This window comes from Acartia tonsa, chromosome 12 (assembly GCF_053477335.1).
Source record: "Acartia tonsa isolate MP-2025a chromosome 12, ASM5347733v1, whole genome shotgun sequence".
Lineage (NCBI taxonomy): Eukaryota > Metazoa > Arthropoda > Copepoda > Calanoida > Acartiidae > Acartia > Acartia tonsa.
The window spans coordinates 45,561,937-45,587,425 of NC_137271.1; the positions used below are offsets into that span (position 1 = coordinate 45,561,937).

General features: G+C 32.5%; 1 protein-coding gene across 1 annotated transcript in view; it reads right to left on the reverse strand.

Moving 5' to 3' along the window:
- The window catches only part of LOC145333375 (uncharacterized), an 83,320-nt gene that overhangs the window by 5,020 nt on the left and 52,811 nt on the right, over positions 1–25,489 (reverse strand). Inside the window, exons 9-10 of the mRNA XM_080178493.1 lie at positions 2,739–2,793; positions 1,047–1,095 (exon numbers count right to left, since the gene is read on the reverse strand). Coding sequence (XP_080034619.1) covers positions 1,047–1,095; positions 2,739–2,793 — 104 coding nt within the window. The remainder of the gene's footprint in view (positions 1–1,046; positions 1,096–2,738; positions 2,794–25,489) is intronic.

The window sequence follows — 25,489 nt, forward strand, 5'->3', positions numbered from 1 at the left end:
CACGTTTTTATATTTCCTAAAAAAATGACTTCTTAGCGGTTCTAACGGTATAATTAGTATTTTTCTACTATTAACACAAGCCGCGCAATTTTAATTTTAAATGATTAATGAATAACTCAATCAGTTCAGAAGTTATTGAATTCTTAAACTTCAGGCATAAAACCTTACTACTATAGACTTTCTATTTCTACACCCTCCTAGACATATATAGGGCCAAATTAAAGACTTGTTTTTAGCCCATTTACCGATCTTTTAATTTTTTTGAGTATGAATTTTTCTATTTGACATTCTAAGAATATCTAACTTCAATACTTTTATTTAATTCTGAAATCCCTTTTTTATGTTTTTGATTTTGATTATTTGACGATTAAGACTTATAATATAAGAAAATAATGTAACTGAATAGAATTTAGACATACAAAATAGTCTCTTTCAGTGGGGTTTTTTGCTAGAGGGGTGCTCGAATTTTGACGAATTTTGACACCCGCCTTAAACCAAAATCAAGGGGGCCGGGTGTGAGTTTTAGTGATACAGACAGCAATCAGGGTGTTATCTTATTGTCAGTGCGATTGATACACCCCTCCCCAGCTTAATGCCTTTTGATTACTCAATTGATATATTCATTTTTATGAGTAGCTGTGCTACATTGAAGTATAACAAGGACAACCATATCTATATGTAGCACAGCAATACAATTAGATTAGTACGTGACGTACGTAAGAGAGCTAAAGGGCTAAGACAATGGCCGATGAATTGATGTAAATTCCCAATGATGATACATAAAATTACCCCTTGTAAAAATTACAATTAGAGGTTGAAACGTTTGGACTCTTAACTTAATAAACAAGTCCCCAAAGTTGTTGAGCCAACGAATAAGAAGACTTTATTATAAAACTATAAGGACCAATTATAGATTAGCTGCGCTAATAAAACAGAAGCTTGTATCTAAAATATTTTCAACTAATTTAGCCTTGTCGAAAGTAATTTATAATTATAGATATTATAGTCCGTTTCAACTTAAACTTATAATATTTGTTTGTATATTTTCCTGTGGACTTGAAGCTGTTGTATCCAGCATACCCTGGCCACGATCACCTAAACAGAAAACAATAATGACTTTTAACCCTTACAGATCGGGCCCCTATTCCCACCTTAATAGATCGGGGGGGGGGTCATATTGACCCCCCCCTCTATCTCGGCTTCTGTTACAGATAAAGACGTAAAATTTTTTTCTGGTGGTTCATGTGTATTTTTAGAGAAAATTACTTTTTCTAGTCATAGCAGTCAGGCAGCTCCTTAGCCGCTTTTTAGCGGCCAGCCGCTAAATTTTAAAACAGCTGTAGAGCGGCCAATTTTGCAGCTAGGATGACCAAATTTTAGGACGAACTTTTATTTTTCATAACAAAAAAAATACTTTTTCTGATCATCGCCGAAAAACGGCAAACAACGGAAACCGCCATTTTCGGCGGTTACGGCGGTAAAACGGCGGTTGGCGGCGCCAATTAATATTTTTATCTGTTAATTGTTGCTCAAGGATTTACCAAAAAAAATTTTAGGTCTCTAGCTGTAATAGAAGCCACGATATTCATGATATATGTCTGTAGTAAAAGCCGGACAAAAATCGGTCATAAAGTCGGTCAGGGTGCGGTCAAACGGTCATAACACCACATTTCTCATAAGGTCATTGATATCTCAGAATTCACCAAAAAAAATTTAGGTTTCTACCTTATACACAAAAGTCATAATGTAGAAATTAAGATTTATTTAGAATATTTTTTTTTAATTTTGGTGCTACCCAACCGACTTTGACCGGACACCACGACCGACACAGACCAGATATCCTAATAAAATCAACTCTTGCCGACGTATAATTACTAAACTTAAAAAGTCATGAAGTCACAGCTCTTCATCTTACCTACAAAAAAAATGACATTGAAAAAACTAGAGGGGGGGGTCAATATGACCCCCCCCCCGATCTGTAAGGGTTAAGAGTACGGGAGGACGTATGGATAAACTATAATTAAAGAGTAACTGCGCTACAAATATCGAAAAACATCCACAGTAAGTGTAACACATATTATATATATATATATATTATATGATTTAGAATGAGTTGAAGATTAGTTACAGACAAATCTACCATAAAAGTTGCAGAAGCTCATTCAATAGAATTCTTAAGTTAATATATTTATTTCTTATGGAGGAATCTTCACCAGAAATTTGGGATTAATAGGCGATGGGTAAATAAGGGTTTCTTGTTAACCCGCAACATTATCATATATAATAAATAGCTTCTTGATGTTGAAAAGGTAACGGGTTCGAGTCTGGACCACACGACGTCATACTAGAGACGCTAAAAAATACGTTGTAAGATTAGGGAAAATACCTTGGCACCCCAAAGAGGTGCTACTCTTTACTATATATGTACAGTTAATCTTACATTCATAAAGTTGGTTGTCTGTTGGATGTTACTGACTCTAATATCAAATAGTATGCGTTACAGTATTGTATCCCTATACAATACAGGCGGATGATGCTCTTGGGGTCTCTTTATGATTATTTGAGATCGAGGGAGAATAAGGCCCTGCCCCCAATGAGGTAATTAACGTTTGGTAAATTGTTCCCGTTGCTTAAAAACAACTCTTTAGGCTACACCCGTCTCTCCCTTCCTGTCAAATGTATGCATATATTTTAGAAGTTTTAAATGAATAGGACAATTCTATCTATCTTACTCATACCTGGCTCTAGTTTTGAATAAAAGATGGGTCTACTCTCTCTATCTCGAGCTTGAACCTAAAAGTAAGAAAAAAGTTTAAATTTAATAGGATAGTTTCATCAGTCAAAAATAAGTGCTGGGATTATTATGCAAATGATATTTAATTTGTCCAGCCGTTTGTGATATCTTACTGGACTTACACAATATTTAGCTTTATGATTCCCGTAACTCCTCTTCTGCTGACTAACACCCCTACAGACTGGTACTACACATGAACATTCACGCTTGCAGTAGCTGTGTTATTTGCTTAACTAATTCATTAAAAGAATATACCCAATTTCGTATGTTTTGTATTACAGTTTATTTCACTTTTCTTCAGTTATTAGTGACAACGCCTCTTAAGGGGCGTTTCGTCGTATTTTCACAGTGGCGTTTCTCCTATTTCTAGCCCCTGCGGGGGGCTCAAATCCTGTGGGGCCAATTGCCTAACCCTGCGGGACAATCACCTAACCTACCCTAACCTAAAATAACCTGTCAAAAGCTACTGTGAAAATACGACATAACGCCCCTTAAGAGGCGTTGTCACGAAAGGGACTATACCTGTGAGCTAGTTGTTGTAATATTTATGGACATAATTGTACTTGTTACATAAGAATATTATAAGATGATTAAAGTCCCTCCACAGATTATGACGTTATACGATAGAATAGCCAATGAGAGGCCAGAATACGCTGTAATTGACCAAAATAGTAAAATTTATGCTGGCCTCTCATTAGTTATTCTATCGGAAGACGTCATAATCTGTGGAGGGCCTTTAAACATCTTCAGAAGCTTATATTAGCTGGATAGATGGATTGATAGAAATCCTGATCGATGAATGGATAGATAGATAAATAAATATAGTAATTGATAAATACAGCTAGATAGATGGATAGAAATATTAATGGATAATTAGATAAATAAGAGAGATAGACAAAATAATGGATAGATAGATAGAAAATAGTCATATGTTTTACATCAATAATTCTACTTTAAGACATTTATTTCTCCACCATAAGAAATACCTTTTTTATGGCGGTATTTCTGCAATATTGAAAAAATACACATGAAATAGAATAGCTACTATACAATTTTATTGGTTGGTCGGTATGGCTTTTAGGCAGTCACACTGTGAGTTGACTTGTGTGAAACAACTAGAATGTAGTCATCTGTTTTTAAAAATATTTTTTAATGTCTGAAGTAGAATGATGTCTGTCCGTCACATAAGATTTCGGTAACCACTGAACCGATTGGATATATACCTATTGGTCCTTTGGTGGTTTTAAGCTATTTTCTTGGGAGTGGGACACCCCCAACCCCCCCCACCCAAAAAAAACGAAAAAAAATATTCTGTTTCTGCGTATAAATTATGGGCAGCACCAGAATTTTTTTTTTTTTTTTTTTTTTTACTTTTTTTTTTAATTAACTCATGGGGCAAAGCCCCTAGAGGCTAGGGGCGTAGCCGCTAGTTACATAAATAAATTGCTAAAAATATATACAAAAATAGGAATTTTTGGTGGAACCTTTTTGTGCATTTAAGCTTGATAAATATACGCAACTATGTGTGTGTGTGTTTGTTTGTTTGTGTGTGTATATATGTGCATGTGTGTGTTTTTGTCTGTGAGTGTGTGTGTTTTTGTCTGTGAGTGTGTGTGTTTCAGTAAAGCAAAGGAATTGAAATTAAAGGTATTTTTAAAATTGAAGATAGTCTCAAAATGAATTAGCTGAAGATCTATAGTATAAGATGTATATACAGACAAATACCTCCCTTCCTTTTTCAATGACCTTTTTCGTCTGCTTTTAAATTATTTTCTGCTACTTTACTGTGTTACTATAAGCGAAACCATTGGTTGATTTTTAATGACCCAATATAAAGGTTGCACAAGACGGTTGCGATGGGGAGAAACAGCTATTTAACCATTTCTCCCTCTAGTGTTTTACTCTAATGCTGAGATACTTAAAAGAATGTAGATAATTTTATATTTCTTTTCAATAATGTTTGAAATCTGATAAATTAATCAAAATTTATTTGTTAAAATTTTTTTAAAATTTCTATTCAATAATGATGTAAGACTTGTATGCCCTAATCAATCCTTCCTATTATCATTCTTTCCAATATGATTTTATCTATTGCTTATTATTTTTTTTCCTTCTATTTTTTTGTCTTACTTATATGGCCTGTATGAAAACAATGTGTGAATACACATTACTGCATACTTCCTACCTTTTAGGAAACTGCCATTTATTATTGTTGTTTTTTTTTCTATGTATGTACACCCAAGAATAATAAATCTAATCTAATCTAACCCAGAAATAAATCTGATATTTTAAGCTTTTTGAGAAATTAAATCAACTTATTTTGGACCAATATACATGCTCCCATCCACCTGCTAAACTAACTACATGGGATAATAGTGTTTCCAAAAAAAATATGGAAATTTATTGCCAGATTTTTATAATGGAGTTCCAAAAGACAAAACTTTTAATAAAAATAGTAGAAGAGTTTTTTTTATTAAATTTTAGGTAAAATAATTTTTTTAACATTTTCTATTATTGTCACTTACAATTAGTACGACTCGTAGCATAGCTAGGCTTATATTAAATAATAAGTGAAAAAATTAATTTATTTGCTAAGTTAGTGGCTTTTCTACAATGTATACACACAACCTCGATGAATGGGTGGAATATCCTTATCAGTTGAATAGACCACTCCCCCCCCCCTTCCATTAAAATTGTTCCTAACTTCTTTAGTAGCTACTAGCGACTACGCCCCCAGAGGCCTCTAGGGGTACTTGAGGAGGAGATAGTCGAATTTAATAACCCAATTTCTTATTTTAGATTTTAAAAGAAAAAGTAAAAAAAATTTTTTTTTTGGGGGGGCAAAAAAAATTTTTTTTTGGGAAGGATGCCCCCCCCCTAATTTTTAATTTTAGTTTAAAGGACACCTGCAAGAAATAACACGCTTTAACTGCTGAAAGATTGCCACAAGAAGACCCAATATCCCAAATTTAAAGCCTTCAGCTTCAATAACAAAAAAGTTCTAGGCATTTCAAAATAGCATTTTATGTACAATGAAATATTTGAAAGATTTCCAATGCTCATAAAAGAAAAAACAATATTAAATTACGTCGCCTAGACACAAAATTATAACCTTATCTTTGTCAGAAACTTAGATTGCCTGTAACTGATTACATTTTTACAATAAAAACAACACATTTCATAGTCAAAATCTATGAAAAAAATTCGATTTAAATTGCATTTTTAAACGAAAATCATAGCGGAAACAAAGGGGTAAACTAATACAAGCTTAGCTGTGATTGGTTGTTAAGCTGATTCAGCCTTCTGATTGGCTACAGTACATTCGGTACAATGCAAGTAAAACCTAATTTTTTTTAATGATTTTGACTATAAAAATGGGTATTTTTATTGTAAAAATATAATTAGTTACTGGAAACCTAAATGTATGACAAAAATAAGCTTATAATTTTGTTTCTAGGCCATGTAGTTTAATTTCAAAGTTTTCAACATGAGCATTGCAATTCTTTCAAAATTTTCATTGTACATAAAATGTCATTTTAAAATGCCTAGAACTTTTTTGTTATAGAAGCTGAAGGCTTCAAATTTGGGGTATTTGGTCTACTTGTGGCAGTCTTTCAGCAGTTAAAGCGTAGTATTTCTTGCAGGCTTCCTTTAATAAATAAAAAAAAAAAAATTGGGGGGGGGAATTTTTAATTTTTTTGGGGGTGTCCCACCCCCCAAGAAAATGGTTATAAACCTTCTCGGGACCTATGAGAAGATACCCTGTTAAGGAGAACCCGATCAGTTCAGCGGTTAGCGAGATCCTTCAGTACACACAGACACACAAACATCCTGTTAATTACTTTAGTATAAGGATACAAATCTTTAACCACTTTAATACTAACTAGCGGCTACGCCCCTAGAGGCCTCTAGGGGCACTTGAGGAGGAGAGAGTCAAATTTAATAACCCAATTTCTTATTTTAAATTTTAAAAGAAAAATTTAAAAAAATTTGGGGGGGGGGGGGCGATAATTTTTTTTTTTTTTTTTTTTTTTGGGGGGGTGCCCCCCCCTCATTTTTAATTTTAGTCAAAAAAATAAAAAATAAATTTTTGTGGGGGGGATTTTTCATTTTTTGGGGGGGTTGGGGTGTCCCACCCCCCATAAAAATAGTTATAAACCTTCCCGGGACCTATGAGAAGCTACCCTGTTAAGGAGAACCCGATCGGTTCAGCGGTTAGCGAGATCCTTCGGTACAGACACACAGACACACAGATACACAGATACACAGACACACAGACATCCTGTTACTTTAGTATAAGGATTAATCATATTTCTTTAAACCAAGGAAAAAAGTGTAAGCAAAATTTACATGAAAATTTTAAAAAATCTTACTTACTTCACCCTAATTTTATTACTTGACTATATTATATTTGTTTTTTAGGTGGGGGGGGGGGGTGGGGGGAGGGGTTGGTATATTGACGAAGCTAGATGGGTATTGCAGATGAATGCATGCAAATTTTTTGCAACAACTTTATCAATATCAATGGGACTCTGAAAAGATATATTCTTCACTTGTCCCACAAAACAGCAGATTTTTTCAGTGAATAGCAGATTCCCCACCTGTTTCTAGGGGACTTCAAAACTGTTTTCCTTCCTCCCCAATGGAAAAAAAAGATCGTAAGAATTCAAAAAAATTTTAAGATCATATTTTTTTCTTAATAGATACCTTTCCCTGAAAATAGCATGAAACCTGTTAAAAACAACTATGTGTTTATAAACTTTGACTGTTATAAAAATTGCCTGTAAAAAAAGGGTATAAACTTTGAAACATTTGGCCGAAATGTCCCTAATTTCGTCATATCAAAATACATTACTCTAAAATGACGTCATTCGGGATACTTTGGCCAAATTTTTAAAAAAATAATCTCCTTTTTTAAAAAAAGCTTCCTGTATTAAAAACTTCAAGGGAAGCTTTTTATGGGATATTCGATGCAACACACATACAAACCTACATCCAACGATTGTATTTTTATTACATATTGAATAAACATTAAATTCCATATTCTACATGGATCTTAAAGCATAGGCAAGGCATGGCTGAGTTGTCATAACGTTCCACAATTTTTTTGGAATAGCAAAACTGCAATGAAACTATTTCTAATCTCATTGAAATTTTTGTAGATAGCAAATTCATTACTATCTTTACTTATTGAATTATAAATAGACTAGCTTTTGGGGCTTTGTATTCGATGTGGAAGGGATCAGCAGAAAAATAGCACAAAACCATCTCAATACTAAAATCTAAAAAAATGAAATAGCCTAAAACCATTCTGTGATCTATATAAAGCTTCTCTAAATGGAAAACTCTATCAGTTCAGTAGTTATCAAAATCTTCAGCTTCGAGCAAAAAAAATCTTACTACTTTATAAAGTAGGAAAGAAGATTAATTGATGCTATCCCTAAAATTGCAAGCACAGACCCACCCCGGCCCCCCCCCCTTTTTATTACTTTCATGGACGCCCACGAAAATACTATGCTGATGAAAGACTTTGCAGTATTTTACGAACATTATAAATAGGTAAGACATTCAATACAGCTAAGATACCAGCCGGATTCTAAAATGAATTCAGGTAAGCTACAGGTCCGATTCTTAAAAATTGTTAAAGAATTTGTTCAAGAAGCCAAGTCAAGCCATTTATGATACTTAAGCGGACAGAAATACCCCCTATACACAATACAATACATGTTAGAGCAAATAATAGTTTTATTCTTATAATAAAGTAACAGGATGTCTGTTTGTTTGTTTGTATATGTGTTTGTATGTTTGTACCGAAGGATCTCGCTAACCGCTGAACTGATCAGGTTCTTCTTTACAGGGGAGCTTCTCACAGGTCCTGGGAAGTTTTATAACTATTTTTTTTTTTTTTGGGGGGGGGGTACCACCACCCTCCAAAGAGAAATCACAAAATTTTTTTTACGTAGAACATTTAAAGTGCTACTATAGGCTTCTAGGGGCGTAGACGCTAGTACATATAAAAGCAATGAATAGTTTTATAAATATAGATAGAAAGATAGACAAAATTAATAATATATTATTGTAAGCAAAACTAATTGATCTACTGTATATAAAAAAAAACTCAGAGAGGGACTTGACAATGGAAATTTTATCATTCTTTAACATCATAATATATAGGAGCTATCAATGTCTAAATTTCATTAAAAAAATTTGGGGGTATAATTTTTGTTGTTGTTGTGTTATGTACTATCCCCGAATCCTTGAAAACTACTACAAGCAAAGAATAATTTGGCAACAAAGATATATTTAGGCACAGGGACATGACAACTGAAAAATTTTCTAATGCATTCAGTATTTAGTGAATTCCCCCAAAATTCTTCGCGAGCACATAACTTCCCCCTTTCTTTCACACTCCCTTATTTTGAAATCCCATAATAGAACCAAAACCAAAATAAAAAAAAAACACACAAAAAACTAATCACCCGCCCCCCCTTCTTACTTATTCTTAATCATCTTCAAAATAAAAGGGGGGGGGGGCCGGGGGGGTATGTTACATTGCTCGAAATAGAACCAAATAAAACCTAACCTAACCTAAAGTAAAAAAAAACACACAAAAAACTAAAGCCCCTCTCCACTTACTTATATTCAATCATTTTCAAAATAAAAGGGTGAGGGGAGGAGGTATGTTACATCGCTCTAAATAGAAACAAATAAAACCTAACCGAAAATTTTTATACAACCATGCAAGATATGTTTTTTTTTCTCGGTTCAGTTCAATTTCAACATTTTATTTTTATTTGTTGTTACTTTGTTATTGCTGCGTTATTTAAGGACATGATTATCCTGAATTTATTATCAAGAACATTGTTCCAAATTTGAAGTAATCTATTTTGTGTGCATTACATCATAAGAAAGGTACAGCTTCCAAATAAGAAAACAAGCATAATATACTTTGTTATCATTTATATCAACAGAAGCCTCATATTTCTAAAATCTGTATATTAATGCGGCATTCTCAGTTTTAAGAACAAGGATGACAACATCCATAAAAGTGATGCTCTGAAAGGTAGGACAAACGAGTATTAACACTTGTAGAGTGTCAGAACTGAATAATCAGAATATATTTATGTATAAAAGTCGAAACAATATTTTAAGCAAATTTGATGAAAACTGCTTAAATACAGGATAATATCTAAGGACATACTTACATTTTTAGAACTTGATTATAGAGATGCTTCGCGTATAACATTGTACTTTGTTGTCTTTAGGAATCAGTGTTCAATCGGATAATCATATCACATAAAAATTTTCTGTAAATTAAGTTAAAAACCAACATGTTTAAAATGGACGTACGGACATTCTGAAACGATTATAGAGTTGCTATGCTTTCTAACTGTTATAGGAATCATCATGCAAAGTTTTAAATCGATAGGACAATTCTAACCTTCATAAATTAACAAAAAAAGCTATCCGTTCCAGACAGACGGACGGACCGAACCTAATTATAGAAAAACTTCGCTTTTTAAAATGACTTTCTCCACACATTTCCTCTCAAGTGTCCCTAGAGGCCTCTAGGGGGCGGAGCCTCTATAAACCCAAATATATAGAAAGGTATAGATATAAAAATCCGCGCCAAGTTGTTTATGACCTTGATTATGATTCCAGCTTATATTTTGGTCACGTGCAAACTTTCTTTTTCTATACTGCCATGCTCAATGACAGGGATATACAATCCAAAAATTACAAAACTGTAGAATATTTTGGCAGAAATATGCAGAAAACAACGGCTCAGCAGCGCCTGTAACAGGAAAATTATTCTTTTACAATTTTTAAAAAATCACCTATATAAAAGTCTAAACTTATCCCAAAAAATTTTCTAAAGCATTCAAACAGTTTCAAATTTGAGGCTTAGTCGCGGAGCACAGAGAAAAACAATAAAATTTATTAACCACATAATACCTTTTTAGACAAAAAAAACTATGTCTAGCATCGTATTATATCCAGTTTTCTACGAATATAAAAATGAACACATGATGATCACAAGATTAAAATCAGTTTTTTAGCCCGTGCCTTCGGCAACTCGGAACTAAAAAAACCTTTTAATCTTATAAGTGTACATTTTACATCCGCGGAAAGCTGTTAATAATACGATGCGAGAAATAACTTCTCTGTCTCTGGCCCATGCTGCAACAAAGTTTCACCTACAGAACATGCAGTGTCATAACATTACAACTAAGAAATATTTTTTAAAATCAGCCATATGACGTCATAAAAATGAAGGATATGAGAGGAGAAGTGGGAAAGAAAGCCCATAAAAGAAGATTGATAATCCCTCATTTTTATGACGTCAAATGGCTTTTATAAGACACTTTGTAAAGTTACTTTAAATTAATTAGCCAAAACTTATATTTCAATTACAGAATATGCCTGATCCTATGAAACAGTAAAAAACCTTCTATTATAAGATATTATCCAACAAGGATGACAACATCCATAAAAGCCAAGCTATGAAACGGTTCGATAGACGAACATTAACTATTGTAATGTGTCAGAACTGAAAAACAAAATATAAATATAAAAGTTTTGACAAAATTTTACATAAATTTGTTGCAAAACTTCTTAAATACAGAATACTGTTTAAGTATATACTGACATTTTTAGGACTTGATTATATAGATGATTCGCTTATAATATTGTACCTAACTGTAATAAGAATCAGTGCTCCAAAAATCAGATAAATCTGATGATTATAGCATTTGAAAAATTGTTATCAAAAAAAGTTTAAAAATCAACATGTTTAAAATTGACGTACGGACATTCTGGTAACGATTATAGAGTTGCTACGCTTTCTAAATCGCAACTAACTACTACAGCAATCATCATGCAAAGTTTGAAATCGATAGGGCAATTCTAACATGCCTAAATTAGCGAAAAAAGCTATCCGTTACGGACCGACCCTAATTATAGAAAAAGCTTCGCTTTTAATAAATTGAGGATATAAGAATATCTGTATGATAGGGGTATAAAACAAAGCAACTTTGGTGGAGCATATGTCTTGCTTTTTGGGATGCTTCCTACTAATCCAATAATATTTCTAAAGCAATTTTCATGGGAGGAAAATAAATACATACATAAATGCCCCATACATATTTCTTCCAACATCTAAAGACAGAAAAACCTAATATTTTTCTCTCTTTAAGGTAATTTTTAAGGGCCAAAAAGACTCTAAAATAAGAGTTAAACTTCATTTTTTTCAATATTGTTTTTGGTTGATGTTGTAAAAATACTTAAGTTGTTGCAATCAATAAAAAAGAAGAAATTTCTTACAATTGTCAGATGGGAGACAATCATTAGCAAGAACAAATAACAGAACAGGTAAAATGTAATAACTTAGACATTTGTCTTCAAAACTCAGCAGATTACCAATAGCTGTTTTACCATTTCATTTATTATTTTAATATTAAATAATGCCATGCTAATATATGTAAAGAAAACATCATAATATTGCACAGCTACCATCGAATCTTTTCTATAATTAAGGTAGGTTTTTCAAACTTTGTATGGTGATTCCTGTAGTAGTTAGGTACGATTTAAAAAGCGTAGCAACTCTATAATCATTACCAGAATGTCCGTACATCCATTTTAAACATGTTGATTTTCAACTTTTTTAACAACAAATTTTTATGTGATCTAATTATCCGTTTGATCTGATTTTTTGTAAATTGATTCCTGGGACAACAAAGTATAGTGTTATAAGCGAAGCAACTCTATAATCAAGTCCTAAAAATGTAAGTATGTCCATAAACATTATCCTGTATCAAGCAGTTTTTCAACAAATTTACTTACAATTTTGCTTTGACTCTTATACATTTATATTCTGATTATTCAGTTATAACACTATACAAGTGTTAATGGCCGTTTGTCCTACCGTTTCAGTGCTTCGTTTTTATGGATGTTGCCATCCTTGTTATTTGTTAAAAAAAAGAGGCAATTTGAGAGAAAGACCTTATTTTTCTTAGTTTTGCCAAACGTATTCTATATTCAGCCAGCCATAAACTTTTCCCATAAATGAATAATTGGTAACCGTTTTGTATAGCAATATCCAGCCACAGTCAACCATGTCAACAATTTAAGAATATTTTTTGTGTTGTTTTTACCAGGAAACTTATCACTTTCCAGGACAAATGCAGTTCCTAAGGTAGCGTATTTGCTCTGATTGATTATATAAAAATATAAAATGACACAGTTTTTGCACCACTACACACTACTACCTAGTCTATGGATAGGCCGGATATCCGGTTGGGCCGGATATCCAGCCATTCTCAATATCCGGCCGGATACAGGATATTGAAACTATCCGGATATCCTGATATCCGGCTGATTTATAATGCCGGATATCCGGTAATTTGCCGGATATCGAACGTTGGTCAGATATCCGACCGGGTACCAGATATCCGGCATTTGAAAATCAGCCGGATTTCCGGTATCCGGCCCAACCCTACTACCTACCCACCCAGTGCACACTACCTGACACAAAGGATGACAACATCCATAAAAGCGAAGCTCCTAAACCGTATGACAGACGAACATTAACTCTTGTAGAGTGGCAGAACTGAATATATAAAATATAAATATATAGTTTTTGACAAATTGTACATAAATTTGTTGCAAAACGTCTTAAATACAGAATACTGTTTAAGGACATACTGACATTTTTAGGAAGTGAATATAGAGATGCTTTGCTTATAATATTGTACCTAATTGTAATAGAAATCAGTACTCATAAAATCAGATCAATCGGATGATTACATCATAAAAAAAAATTGTTGTTAAAAAAATTAAAAATCAACATGCCTAAAATGGACGTAGGGACATTCTGGTAACGATTATAGAGTTGCTACGCTTTCTAAATTGTACCTAACTACCACAGGAATCATCATGCAAAGTTTGAAATCGATAGGACAATTCTAACATGCCTAAATTAACGGAAAAAGCTAACCATTACTGACGTACGGACGGTCGTATTGACTGACCATAATTATAGAAAAGCTTTGCTTTTAAAAATATATGTAGTTCACACCTGACGGGAATTTAATCAAGGCATTGTGACATGAGTTAATCCATTCAGGAAAAACAAAACAGTAAATAAAGGGTGTTAAAAAAATTAATCGCTTCACTTTTTTCAATATGAACCCTACAGATTTAGTCAAAAACACTAATAACAAATAACCCAATTCATGCTCAATGAGAAAACCATATTGAATTTTGAATATATTCACCTCGCCAAAGCACTGCAGCTCGAGACCTAGCCCTTGTGAAGAATTTTGCTATACCAGGTGAGTACATATTTCATTACAAATTAAGACAGTTTTTTTTAATCTCATGGTACAGCAAAATTCTCCACAAGGTCTAGGTATCGAACTTTAATACCTTTCTTTGGATGTCAAATGAATTTACTATTTATGTAAACAAATCTCAGAAAATATTTTGTACAGGTACAGTTTGAGATTATAAATACTTTTTTAAAGCATACAAAAGTTGAACCTAAAATAAGATTTATTTTTTTTGAACATCAGTCTATCAAAAAGTTACTTATTTTTATATTTTCAAATTACTGTGCTTGAGAAGTAACAAAAATTGTCATAAACTACATTCACAAGTCTAAATAATAAAAATGGTTCTAGTTTGTTTTTCAATTCTGCGGGGATAAAAAAATTGAAAAAGTATGAAAGTAAAAGAGATAAAAAAGTCTTTAAAAAGTGCATTTCAATAAATTTTATGTAAAATATGCTCTTATAAATCTTTTCACATTCTGATTTTATCAGGAATCAAAGGCATCATCAAATCAAATTATTAAAAAAATACAAAACTTTATGAAAATTACCCAAAAATATGCTGTTCTAACTGGTGAGAAAAATGTTTTTCATTAACGCAAGGTCAAACAAAATTATAGAGTAACTATGCTTCTACGTTTTTGAAAATAATAGAATTAAAAAAAAAAATATCCAATAACCCATCCCTTCATCCGAAAATTATTCAATTTTTCTTTTGCACGACGTTTCTTTCATAGCTAGGTGAAATATTTTTCAATAAGTTTGTGAGCTTTAGCAAAAATAGGTCAAAAGGCGCATTTAGATGATTTTTTTGTGATGTATTAAATACAAAAAAGGCTCGGCAGTTGCAACCAATTGAATTTTTTAGTTTAGCAACTGTGGAATATCTACAGCCTAGCCGCTTTAACAAAATATGTAGAAAAAATCCGGCTAACCCCCCAAAAAACGTTACTTTTCGCAATTTGGAATTCTTTTTAAGACTAATAATAAAAAATATCTTAAAAGACTTTTTTTAATACATAGATAAATGTTGGATCACTTAATTTTTTATATTTTTTGAGAATTATGAGTGAAAACTTAAATATTTATGTAAGCTTGACTTTAAAATAGCATTTAATAACTAATATAACATTTAACAATCTAATTCTAATGATACATTAAAATGTCCTATTATAATTCTACACAATAGCATTATTTAATTTCAGACATGATGCTGTTTTAATTTTGAAGAAGTTAACTAAACTAAAATAATTTTCTACAGTCCTAGCGGCTACGTCCCTAAAGGCCTCTAGGGACACTTAAGGGGGTAAGTTACCCCCTCATTTGAAATTTTAGTTTTGAAAATAGTAAAATTTTGTTGTGGGATGCTATTTTTTGTAGGGACGATTTCTTTTGGAAGGAAATCGTTCAGCAGTTAGCAAGATCCTTCGATACAGACAATAAAAAGCTTACTACTTTATAGAATAGGATAAACTATTGAAGTTGCAGAGACATTCTTGCTTCTAGGGATATATATCTATTTTATTACTGACCCACAAACCTAGAATGATCTTAACCACAGATATCCACCCGAACGTTCCAATCAATAGGGCTCACACATACACACCCACACACTCACACACACATACACACACGCACGCACACACTTACACACCCACACACACACAAACACACACACACACACATACACACACACACATACACACACATACACACACATACACACACACACACTCACACACACATACATTAACACACACACACACACACAGATATATATATTTATTGTATTAACCGAGATTGGGATCAAGATAATGGATCTATTTGAATTAATGGATATTTCATAATACTTTATGGAAATATTTTTTTCATTTTGAATATGTTTGTAAAGAATAGCTCTAATCGGAATTTTAAGCATGTTAGAATCGTCCTGTTGCCTTAAAACAATGCATAAATTTCAATAAGCAATACATTATCTATATTGTTTCCATTGGTTTTAGTTCCTTTATTGATCAGATTTATTACATTTCAAAATGGTAGGTTGAGATATAAATATAGGAAGGGGGATATAGGTTGTGCTAAAATTCCGTGAAGGTGTGAGTTTTAAGGCTTAAAAACATTAGTAAAATGATAAAATTTATGTTAACTTTAAAAACTTTTTAAAAGCGAAGCTTTTCTATAATTAGGGTCGGTCCGTCCGTCCGTCCGTCCGTACGTCCGTAACGGATAGCTTTTTTCGTTAATTTAGGCATGTTAGAATTGTCCTATCGATTTCAAATTTTGCATGGTGATTCCTGTAGTAGTTAGGTACGATTTAGAAAGCGTAGCAACTCTATAATCACCACCAAAATGTCCGTACGTCCATTTTAAACATGTTGATTTTTTACTTTTTTAACAACTAATTTTTATGTGATCTAATCATCCGATTGATCTGATTTTTGGTATATTGATTCCTGGGACAACAAAGTATAATGTTGTAAGCGAAGCAACTCTATAATTGGAGATGCGATCCTCAATTTTCAAATTCTTTGAACGTACATATAAGACTTTTACAGAAATGCTTCGCATCCACAACTATCTATCTATGCTTGATATAAAGTCAACACTTTATAGAGCAGATTATGAACATTTGATTGACGCGTGCCCTGCAATTATCTAGTAGCAATCAGGGGCAAGACACAATTACTTTAGCTAGGCCCAAGGCATTATTTGTATCAATTTATGCATTCATAGGCCTATCTCTACCTATATGACACCATATATGGGTAACGCTAGCCTATTCATGGTAATCTGTATGTGATTTGCTAATAGTATATGTTTATTAAAGACATTATGTTTATTGTTAAAGTAATCATATAAATAATCAGTACAAATATGTATGCCTACAACCATGCCTGATTTACGTCACATATTAACACACAGACATTTAATTGTACAGACAAACACTAAAATCCTGGTCCAGAGCTAATGTTATAGCATGTACCTCTTAAATTTATTCAGTTATTTATTGACTCCCCTACCATCAACTTCTCTTTCTGGCTTTAAAAGGTAATGACTTAGTTGTTTGGCATGCATTGTAGTTTAAATTTAGGCCCCTTGGTACTTAGCATGAATTGAGCTTAGGCCTTGTGTTAGAACTCTAACACTTAGCACAATTCACTGCTTAGGACTTAGGGCACATTTCTGTCCTACTCTACTTATAATTTTAACACTTATCCTGTAAATATTTTCATACTTAACTTATGCACTTGTAATATAAATACACTTTATAAAAACATTTTCCTTCCTTAATACTTAATATACTTATATAATTCTGATCGAATATCAAAACCAACCATTTATTCTTAGATTAAAGCAACATAATACTTCGCGTGGGTCTTTTGTTGAGCTTCCACCAGCTCAACCAAATTCGTATTATACTTGTGGGAATAGAGGGTTAAGCATTCTAAACAAACGAACCGACGATGAGAATGTCTATGTGTATTGCAGTAAAAGTAGGTTTTTAGTAGTACTCATAGAAGAGCGGTCTCCATACCTAAATTTGGACAAACGCCCCATTCGCACACACATAATCAAGTCCTAAATATGTAAGTATGTCTATGAACATTATCCTGTATAAAGCAGTTTTCAACAAATTTACTTACAGTTTTGCTTCGACTCAGAACCTCGTAAAAGTGTCGAACTATGACGTCAGAAAAAATAACAATTAACCAATGAGAAGCCAGTATTCACTGTAATTGACCAATGCAATGGTAAGATATATAGCGGTCTCTCATTGGTTAATTATTAATTTTTTCTGACGTCATAGTCAGACACTTTTACTGGGTTCTTCGACTCTTATACATTTATATTTTGATTATTCAGTTCTGACACTATATAAGTGTTCATGTCCGTTTGTCCTACCGTTTCAGTGCTTCGCTTTTATGGATGTTGTCATCCTTGTTTTTCTATATGTCTTTTCAATGAGGAATACACATATTTAGTGAATATAATAGTTATACTACTTTTTTTAAGCCTTAAAACTCACACCTTTACGGAATATTAGCACAACCTACCTCCCCCTTTATTTAGTTGGGTAGGGAACTTGATAGATAAATAGATAGATGGATAGATTATTTCTACTATGCTGGATATATGTTGATAGATTAAAAGATAGTTTAATATAAAGATAGATGAATTTTTTTTCCTTATGATAAAGTAACAGGATGTCTATTTGTCTGTGTGTTTGTGTGTATGTTTGAACCGAAAGATCTCGCTAACCGCTTCTCCTTAAAAGGGTAGCTTCGCATAGGTTTCGGGAAGGTTTATAACTATTTTGATGGAGGGTACCACCACCCTCCCAAGAGAAATCACAAAAAAATCGAGAGAAATTTTTTTAAGCTTGAGACTTGAACGCTACATAGAAAATAATTACATATTTGAATTTTAAAAAAAGTGCCACTAGAGGCTTCTAGTGGCGTAGCCGCTAGTAGTAGATAAATCAGTAGACAGATAAAATGTATCTAACACGCTTAAAAACAGATGATGAAATAGATCAACTGATAGAGTTGAAGAAATACATGAAAATAAAGTTATAATTATCATCTGTAGGCAAAAATTTTTTTGCCCTTGTAGGCAAAATAAAAGTGCCCGAAAATGTTTACAACCTTTTTCCTTTGACTCATTTTTGCAGAGTTAACAATTTTACAGCTAAACACTTTAACTGCTTTATATGCAGAAAAAAAACATGCTAGTATCCTTTTTAGTTTATTCGAAAGTGAAATTATACATTACCCACTTTATCTACTCTTTAACTTCGGTCGTTTGCATTTTGATTAAATTTGTATTTCATATTTAAAGCCCTAGCTGTAAGATAATAAAAGATCTTTTAGAAAAAGACATATCCTTTATGTTGCTTTTAATTTTCATCATGATTCATTTTTAAGATCAAATATTATAAGAATTACAAGATGATTAAAAACAAAACTAAAAGATGTTTGTTTTCTAAGGCATTCTAATATCAAAGGAAATTATCAAAAACACAACTTTATGTTTTTTCAATGGGTTCTTTGAATTGTTTGTGAATAAGGGTGTCAAGAATTGGGAAACATTTTCAGAGATTTTAATTGAATTAATTCATGTTTGCATGTACAGTTCATCTATGGATTTTAAAAATTTACTAATAAAAATTAAATATTTTTTTTTTCATAATAAAATAGAAAACATTTTAATTCGAATTGATGAATATATATGTCTGTTTGTTAGGTGTTCTGATAAAGGACAACTAAAATGGTACGTTTTTAGTAGCGAAGCTACTCTGTTAATCATTTTGACAGTCCGTCAGTCTGTAACGCTATAGGGGAAATGTAACTCTTTGATCTATGAACTGGACAGTCAAATTTATTTTAGCTAATTCAGTTTTAAATCTATCAACCCTTATTCATTTATAATGTTGTTGTTGTTGAAACATTATTTTCTGAAATTGAAGGTGAGAATCCTTTGGCCAATCTTAGAGATTGGTAAGATTCGCGCACAGCTGATTGTATGTTTCATTACAATCTAACACGCAATTCTCGTGGAAGCCACTCAATTATTACACCATAGAGTTTCGGCAGGTGTTCCATAAATATAAGCCACCCTAATTAATATTATATGAGGAGTATGGACGGACGAAGGAAAGCATGGTTAAAGCTGCTTGATAGGTAGAATTCTAACTTCCTACAAATCTCCTTTACAACCTTATGACATCTCAGGAAAGGTTTGGTGATAATAATCTGAAAAATTGCGACGCATTTGTCAACCAAGTGCAAAGTCTAATGGGGAATTTGAACTCGGTTTCTCCCAACCATAGCCTAGTGCGCTAACCACTACACTATAGGACACCCTTCTTCATTCATAATTTAATTTTCATACCAAAGAGAAAAACTATTGAAATTTTAATTTGACCCAATAAAAGTTTTTGAAGTTTATGTTTTTGAAAGGAGAGGTGTAAAAGAGGAAAAGAGAGAAATAATAGTTTTGAAAGAAAATAATCAAGAACAAATATGTCCATAAGTAGCGAAGCCACGTTGCAAAAGCAAATACACAGTCACTGAAAGAAGGGATAAGACATTGGCCGATAAATTTATATTCATCCCAAATAATGATTACATAATTATCCCTTCTGAAGATTACAATAAGTGGTTGAAACGTTTGGACACTCAACTGAATGAACAACAAATCAAAATTCAAGTAAAGTCCTCAAATTTGTTAAGCCAACGAATAAGAATTATAAAACTTTGGGAACTAGTATAATAGAAAAATCAATGTCCCCTCCCTCTTTACACTCAAAGTATTATAGACCAAACATGTACGATTTATGGAGTAGCTTAACGACCAAATATTATTATATAACATTTTTATTGTTTTAAATCTAATTTTGAATTTATTCCCCTATGTTTAAAAACTTCTATTTATCCTCTGTATTTTTATATCTCTTTATATTTCTTAAAAGTAAATATAAAGTGTTCATGAATTCTTTAGTATTTTCTAACTTTCTTTCATAGAATAAGGGATGTGGCATATTGAACAATTTTTATTTTATTAAAAAATAGGGTTGGGCCGGATACTTTTTTTTGCCGGATACCGGATATCTGGCTGATTTCAAATTCTGGATATTCGGTATTCGACCGGTTATCTGACTAACGTTCGATATCCGGCAAATTACCGAATATCCGGCCGGATAACCAGATATCCGGCATTAGAAAACAGCCGGATAACAGGTATTCGGATAGTTTCAATATCCGGTATCCGGTCGGATATTGAAAATGTCCGGATATCCGGCCCAACCCAAGTAAAAAACATATCTAGAGTAGTTACTTTGGAAGCAGTAAAATTTTCCTTCTTGCCTTTTAATATAATAGAGGCTTTGAGGATAGTGGGGGTATTTGAACTCGACGCTATTTTTTTCTAGGGGTAATTTTTTCTCTGAAGGTGCTGGCACCCTCCCCTAAAATAATTATAAACCTTACCATGACATTTAAGAAGCTACATTGCAACGGAGAACTATATCGGTTCAGCGGTTATCAAGTTCCTTCGGTATAGACATTAAGACACTTAGACATCCTGTTACTTAGTTATAAGGATTGTTTAGTCTTATTTATACCTTTTTTTAGGAAATTTTTGAACGAATCTAAGGACATTGTTTGTAATTAATATGCATCTTGAATGTAGAGGTAAATCATTTTTTCAGAGAGAGAGAGAGGGGACAATGGCCTGTTTATTACACTAGTTCCCAAAATAATACTTGGCTTAATAACTTTGGAGACTTTGAATTTTGATTGGTTGGATAATTAAGTTGAGTGCTCAAACGTTTCAACCACTAATTTTAGATTTATTTAGCTTGCCACAGCCCTTCTATACCTGACCAAAACACATAGAACTATAGTTGGTTGATACATTGTACATACATGGATGGAAGTTACAAATTTAAAAACAGGGTCGTCAATAGCATATTTAATTGAGAAGATCTTTATTTTTAAAGAATTTTGGTTAAACAGATTTTTTAAAAATTACGGTCAAAGAATTATTTTAATTGACAAGGCTTTGTTGCATGCTTTATATACCAAAACAAGGATGACAACATCCATAAAAGCGAAGCACTGAAACGGTAGGACAAACGGACATTAACACTTGTATAGTATCTGAACTGAATAATCAGAATTTAAAAGTATAAGAGTCGAAGCAAAATTGTAAGTAAATATGTTGAAAAACTGCTTGAAGCAGGATAATGTTTATGGACATACTTACATTTTTGGACTTGATTATAGAGTTGCTTCGCTTATAATATTGTTCTTTGTTGTCCCAGGAATCAATATACCTGGTAGTGCGAATGGGGCGCTTGTCCAATATTATGGTATGGAGATCGCTCTTCTATGAGTACTACTAAAATCCTATTTTTACTGCAATACACATAGACATTCTCATCGTCGGTTCGTCAATTTAGAATGCTTATCCCTCTATTCCCACAAGTATAATACGAATTTGGTTGAGCCCGTGGTAGCTCAACAAAGACCCACGCGAGGTATTATTGTTTTAAAATAAGAATAAATGGTTGGTTATGGTATTCGATCTATATCATATAAGTATATTAAGCACTCAAAAAGGAAGATGGTTTTATAAAGTGTATTTACATTACAAGTGAATAAGTTAAGTATGAAAGTATTTACAGGATAAGTGATAATAATCATAAGTAGTGTAGGACAGAAAAGTGCCCCAAGTCCAAAGCATTGAATTGTGCTAAGTGTTAGATCTCTAACATAAGGCCTAAGCTCAATTCATGCTAAGTACTGAGGGTCCTAAATTTAAACTACAATGCATGCCAAACAACTAAGTCATTACCTTTAAAGCCAGAAGAACTTGATGGTTAGAGAGTCAATAAATAACTGAGATATTTTAAGAAGTGCAAGTTATAACATCAACTATTAATAAGGATCTAAGCCCTTGTCTGTTTAATAAAGTGTTTGTATGTTAAACTTGTGACGTAAATCAAACTATGGTTGTAGGCATACATACTAGAACAAAGTGGTTACATGGTTACTTTAACAATAAACATAATGTTTTAATAAGCATATAACAATAATCAATCACATACAGTTCACCATGAATAGGCTAGCGTTACCCATATAAGGTATTATATTGGTAAAGATAGGCTAATAAATACTTAAAAACATATAAAAAGTGCCTTAGGGCAGCTAGAGTAATTGTATCTCGTGCCTGAGTTGCGCTCGATAATTGCCATGGCATGTCAATCAAATATTCAGATTCTACTTTTATATGGTGTAAAATTTATAGTAAACATAGGTAAGTGGACTAGATGCGAAGCATTTCTGTAAAAGTCTTATTCGTACGTTCAAAGAATTTTGAAATTTGGGGATCGCATCTCCATACCAAAAATCAGATCAAACGGATAATTAGAACACTTGAAAATTTGTTGTTAAAAAAGTAGAAAAATCAACATGTTTAAAATGGACGTACGGACATTCTGGTAATAATTATAGAGTTGCTACGCTTTCTAAATCGTACCCAACTACTACAGGAATCATCATGCAAAGTTTGAAATCGATAGGACAATTCTAACATGCCTAAATTACCGAATAAAAGCTATCTATCTCGGACGGACGTACGGACGGACGGACGGACCGACCCTAATTATAGAAAAGCTTCGCTTTTAAAAATAAGCATAGGTTTGTTCATCTATGCGCTTAATAGTTTATGTATTAAATAGCGGCTACGCCCCTAAAGGCCTATAGGGTCACGTGAAATGTGGGGAAGGTGACATAGCTATATACTTTCCCAGGACCTATGAGAAGCTACACTGTAAAGGAGAACCAAATAGGTTCTGCGGTTCGCGAGATCATTGGGTACAAACAGACGGACAGAAAGAGATCATTTTACTTTATTATAGGAATTTTAATTGTTATAAATTTATCTCTGACTTTTAAGAAAATAGATTTTGTTTACACCCTGTTATAGTTATAAATGTATTAGTATATAAAGTTTTAAAGTACATTTGGTATTATTTATATACTTTTCAAAAGTTTTAATTTCAAATGTATTCAAACCATAGTTAAAAATAGGGTTTTAGTTAGTTATTAATTGCTCAGGAATTTCGAACGAGCTTGGTTTGGAACGTTTGTCAGACTTTGCGCTATATTTTTTGTGTCTGCTAGTTTTTTTGCTTATGGAAAATATAAAAGAGATAAATTTTGCATCAAATTAAAGATGTAATTGCTGACATATTATCGAAAAAAGGAAGATTTATACTTATTTTGATATTAGAAATCCGGAAATGTTTTTTTTATTATTTATAAACATTTAAAAAAACATACATGCTAAAGTTTTTCCTATTTTTGCACTCTGCACAAGTGAGAGAGAAAAAGAAATATTTCACTTGAAAAGTTAAAGAGACAGTCGTTATCCTAAAGTTATTTATGCGAAGGTATTCTTTAATTGTTATTATTGAATTGTTGTTAAACTCGCAAATTAAAATACGGATCAACAGATGGACTGAATTAACCAAAGCTAGTAGACCAAGGTTTGAATTACTACGGCAGGTAAATTCACAAATCAAGTTAATTGTGTAATTTGTATATTTTTTTGTTTTATTTTCTGCTAACATGTGAAACTTGTATTGTAATGTGATTTCATAAAAATAAGACTGTCGTAATAACAACGTTATGTCAATAATATCCTACACATATTGCATTTTTTGAGTAAGATTATATAATCCACATAGAAATGTTATAACAAAAAAATATTATAAGGGATATGATAAGGAACAATAAATTTATGTCCATCCCTATACAATATTACTTCTTATGATTACAATTAGTGGTTGAAACGTTTCGACACCCAACTAAATGATCCAATCAATCAAAATTTAATAAAAGTACCCAAAGTTGTTAAGCCAACGAATAACAAAACGTTATTATGAAATCAAATGTGTATTATGTAAACCCAAAGACTAGATGTTCCTTTAAAATTTAATTTTGTAAAAAAATATTTCATCTTTTTTGCACACAAACAATTTCACAATTTTAGAACATTGTCAAATAATGCAAACTAACGAGGCTACTTTACAATTATGGTCCACGTTTGTCTGTCTGTATATAGCTTATATTAATTAAGAAGTCCAAGTTTTTTTATGTTTTCAAAAGCGTATACTTCATATAACAATTTATCAATAACTAGCGGCTTCGACCTTAGCTTCTAGGGCGTTGCCCCATGAGGTAATTTAAAAAAAATAAATAAAAAGATTTTTTGGCTTTTGGGGGGGGGGGTGGTTGGGGGTGTCCCAACCCCCTAGAAAATAGCCTAAAACCACCACAGGACCAGTAGGTATATTCCCTGAAGAGTAAAATCCAATCGGTTTAGTGGTTTCCGAGATCTTAAGCTTCAGACGGACGGCAGACGGAGGGACAGACATAATTCTACTTTGTATTGATTTGGAGATAATATTTGAAGTAAAATATATCTTTAACGGCTACAACAATTTTCAAGAAAGCTTCATGTGTATCTTTGATCTGTATGTCATAGACTCCAACTTACAAGAAATTATGATTTAAAATAAAGGAATGCAGTAGTTAGAACTTGAAGGCAAAGGTTTTTAAATGATAGAGTGATTCAATAATGGAGTTACCATTGTTGTTTTTTAGCTGGCATTGTCAATAAATCACTGAATATTACGCATTAGTAGCATAACTGCCTACGTCTAACATAAGTCATTAAATCGAGGAAAATAGGTGTATAAACTTTGCTAATGGGAGTGCTATGTCAGGCGCTTAACATTTAAAGTAAAAGTTGGGGGAATGCCTTGGCTCATAAACAGTCATTAGTGGTTAATTAC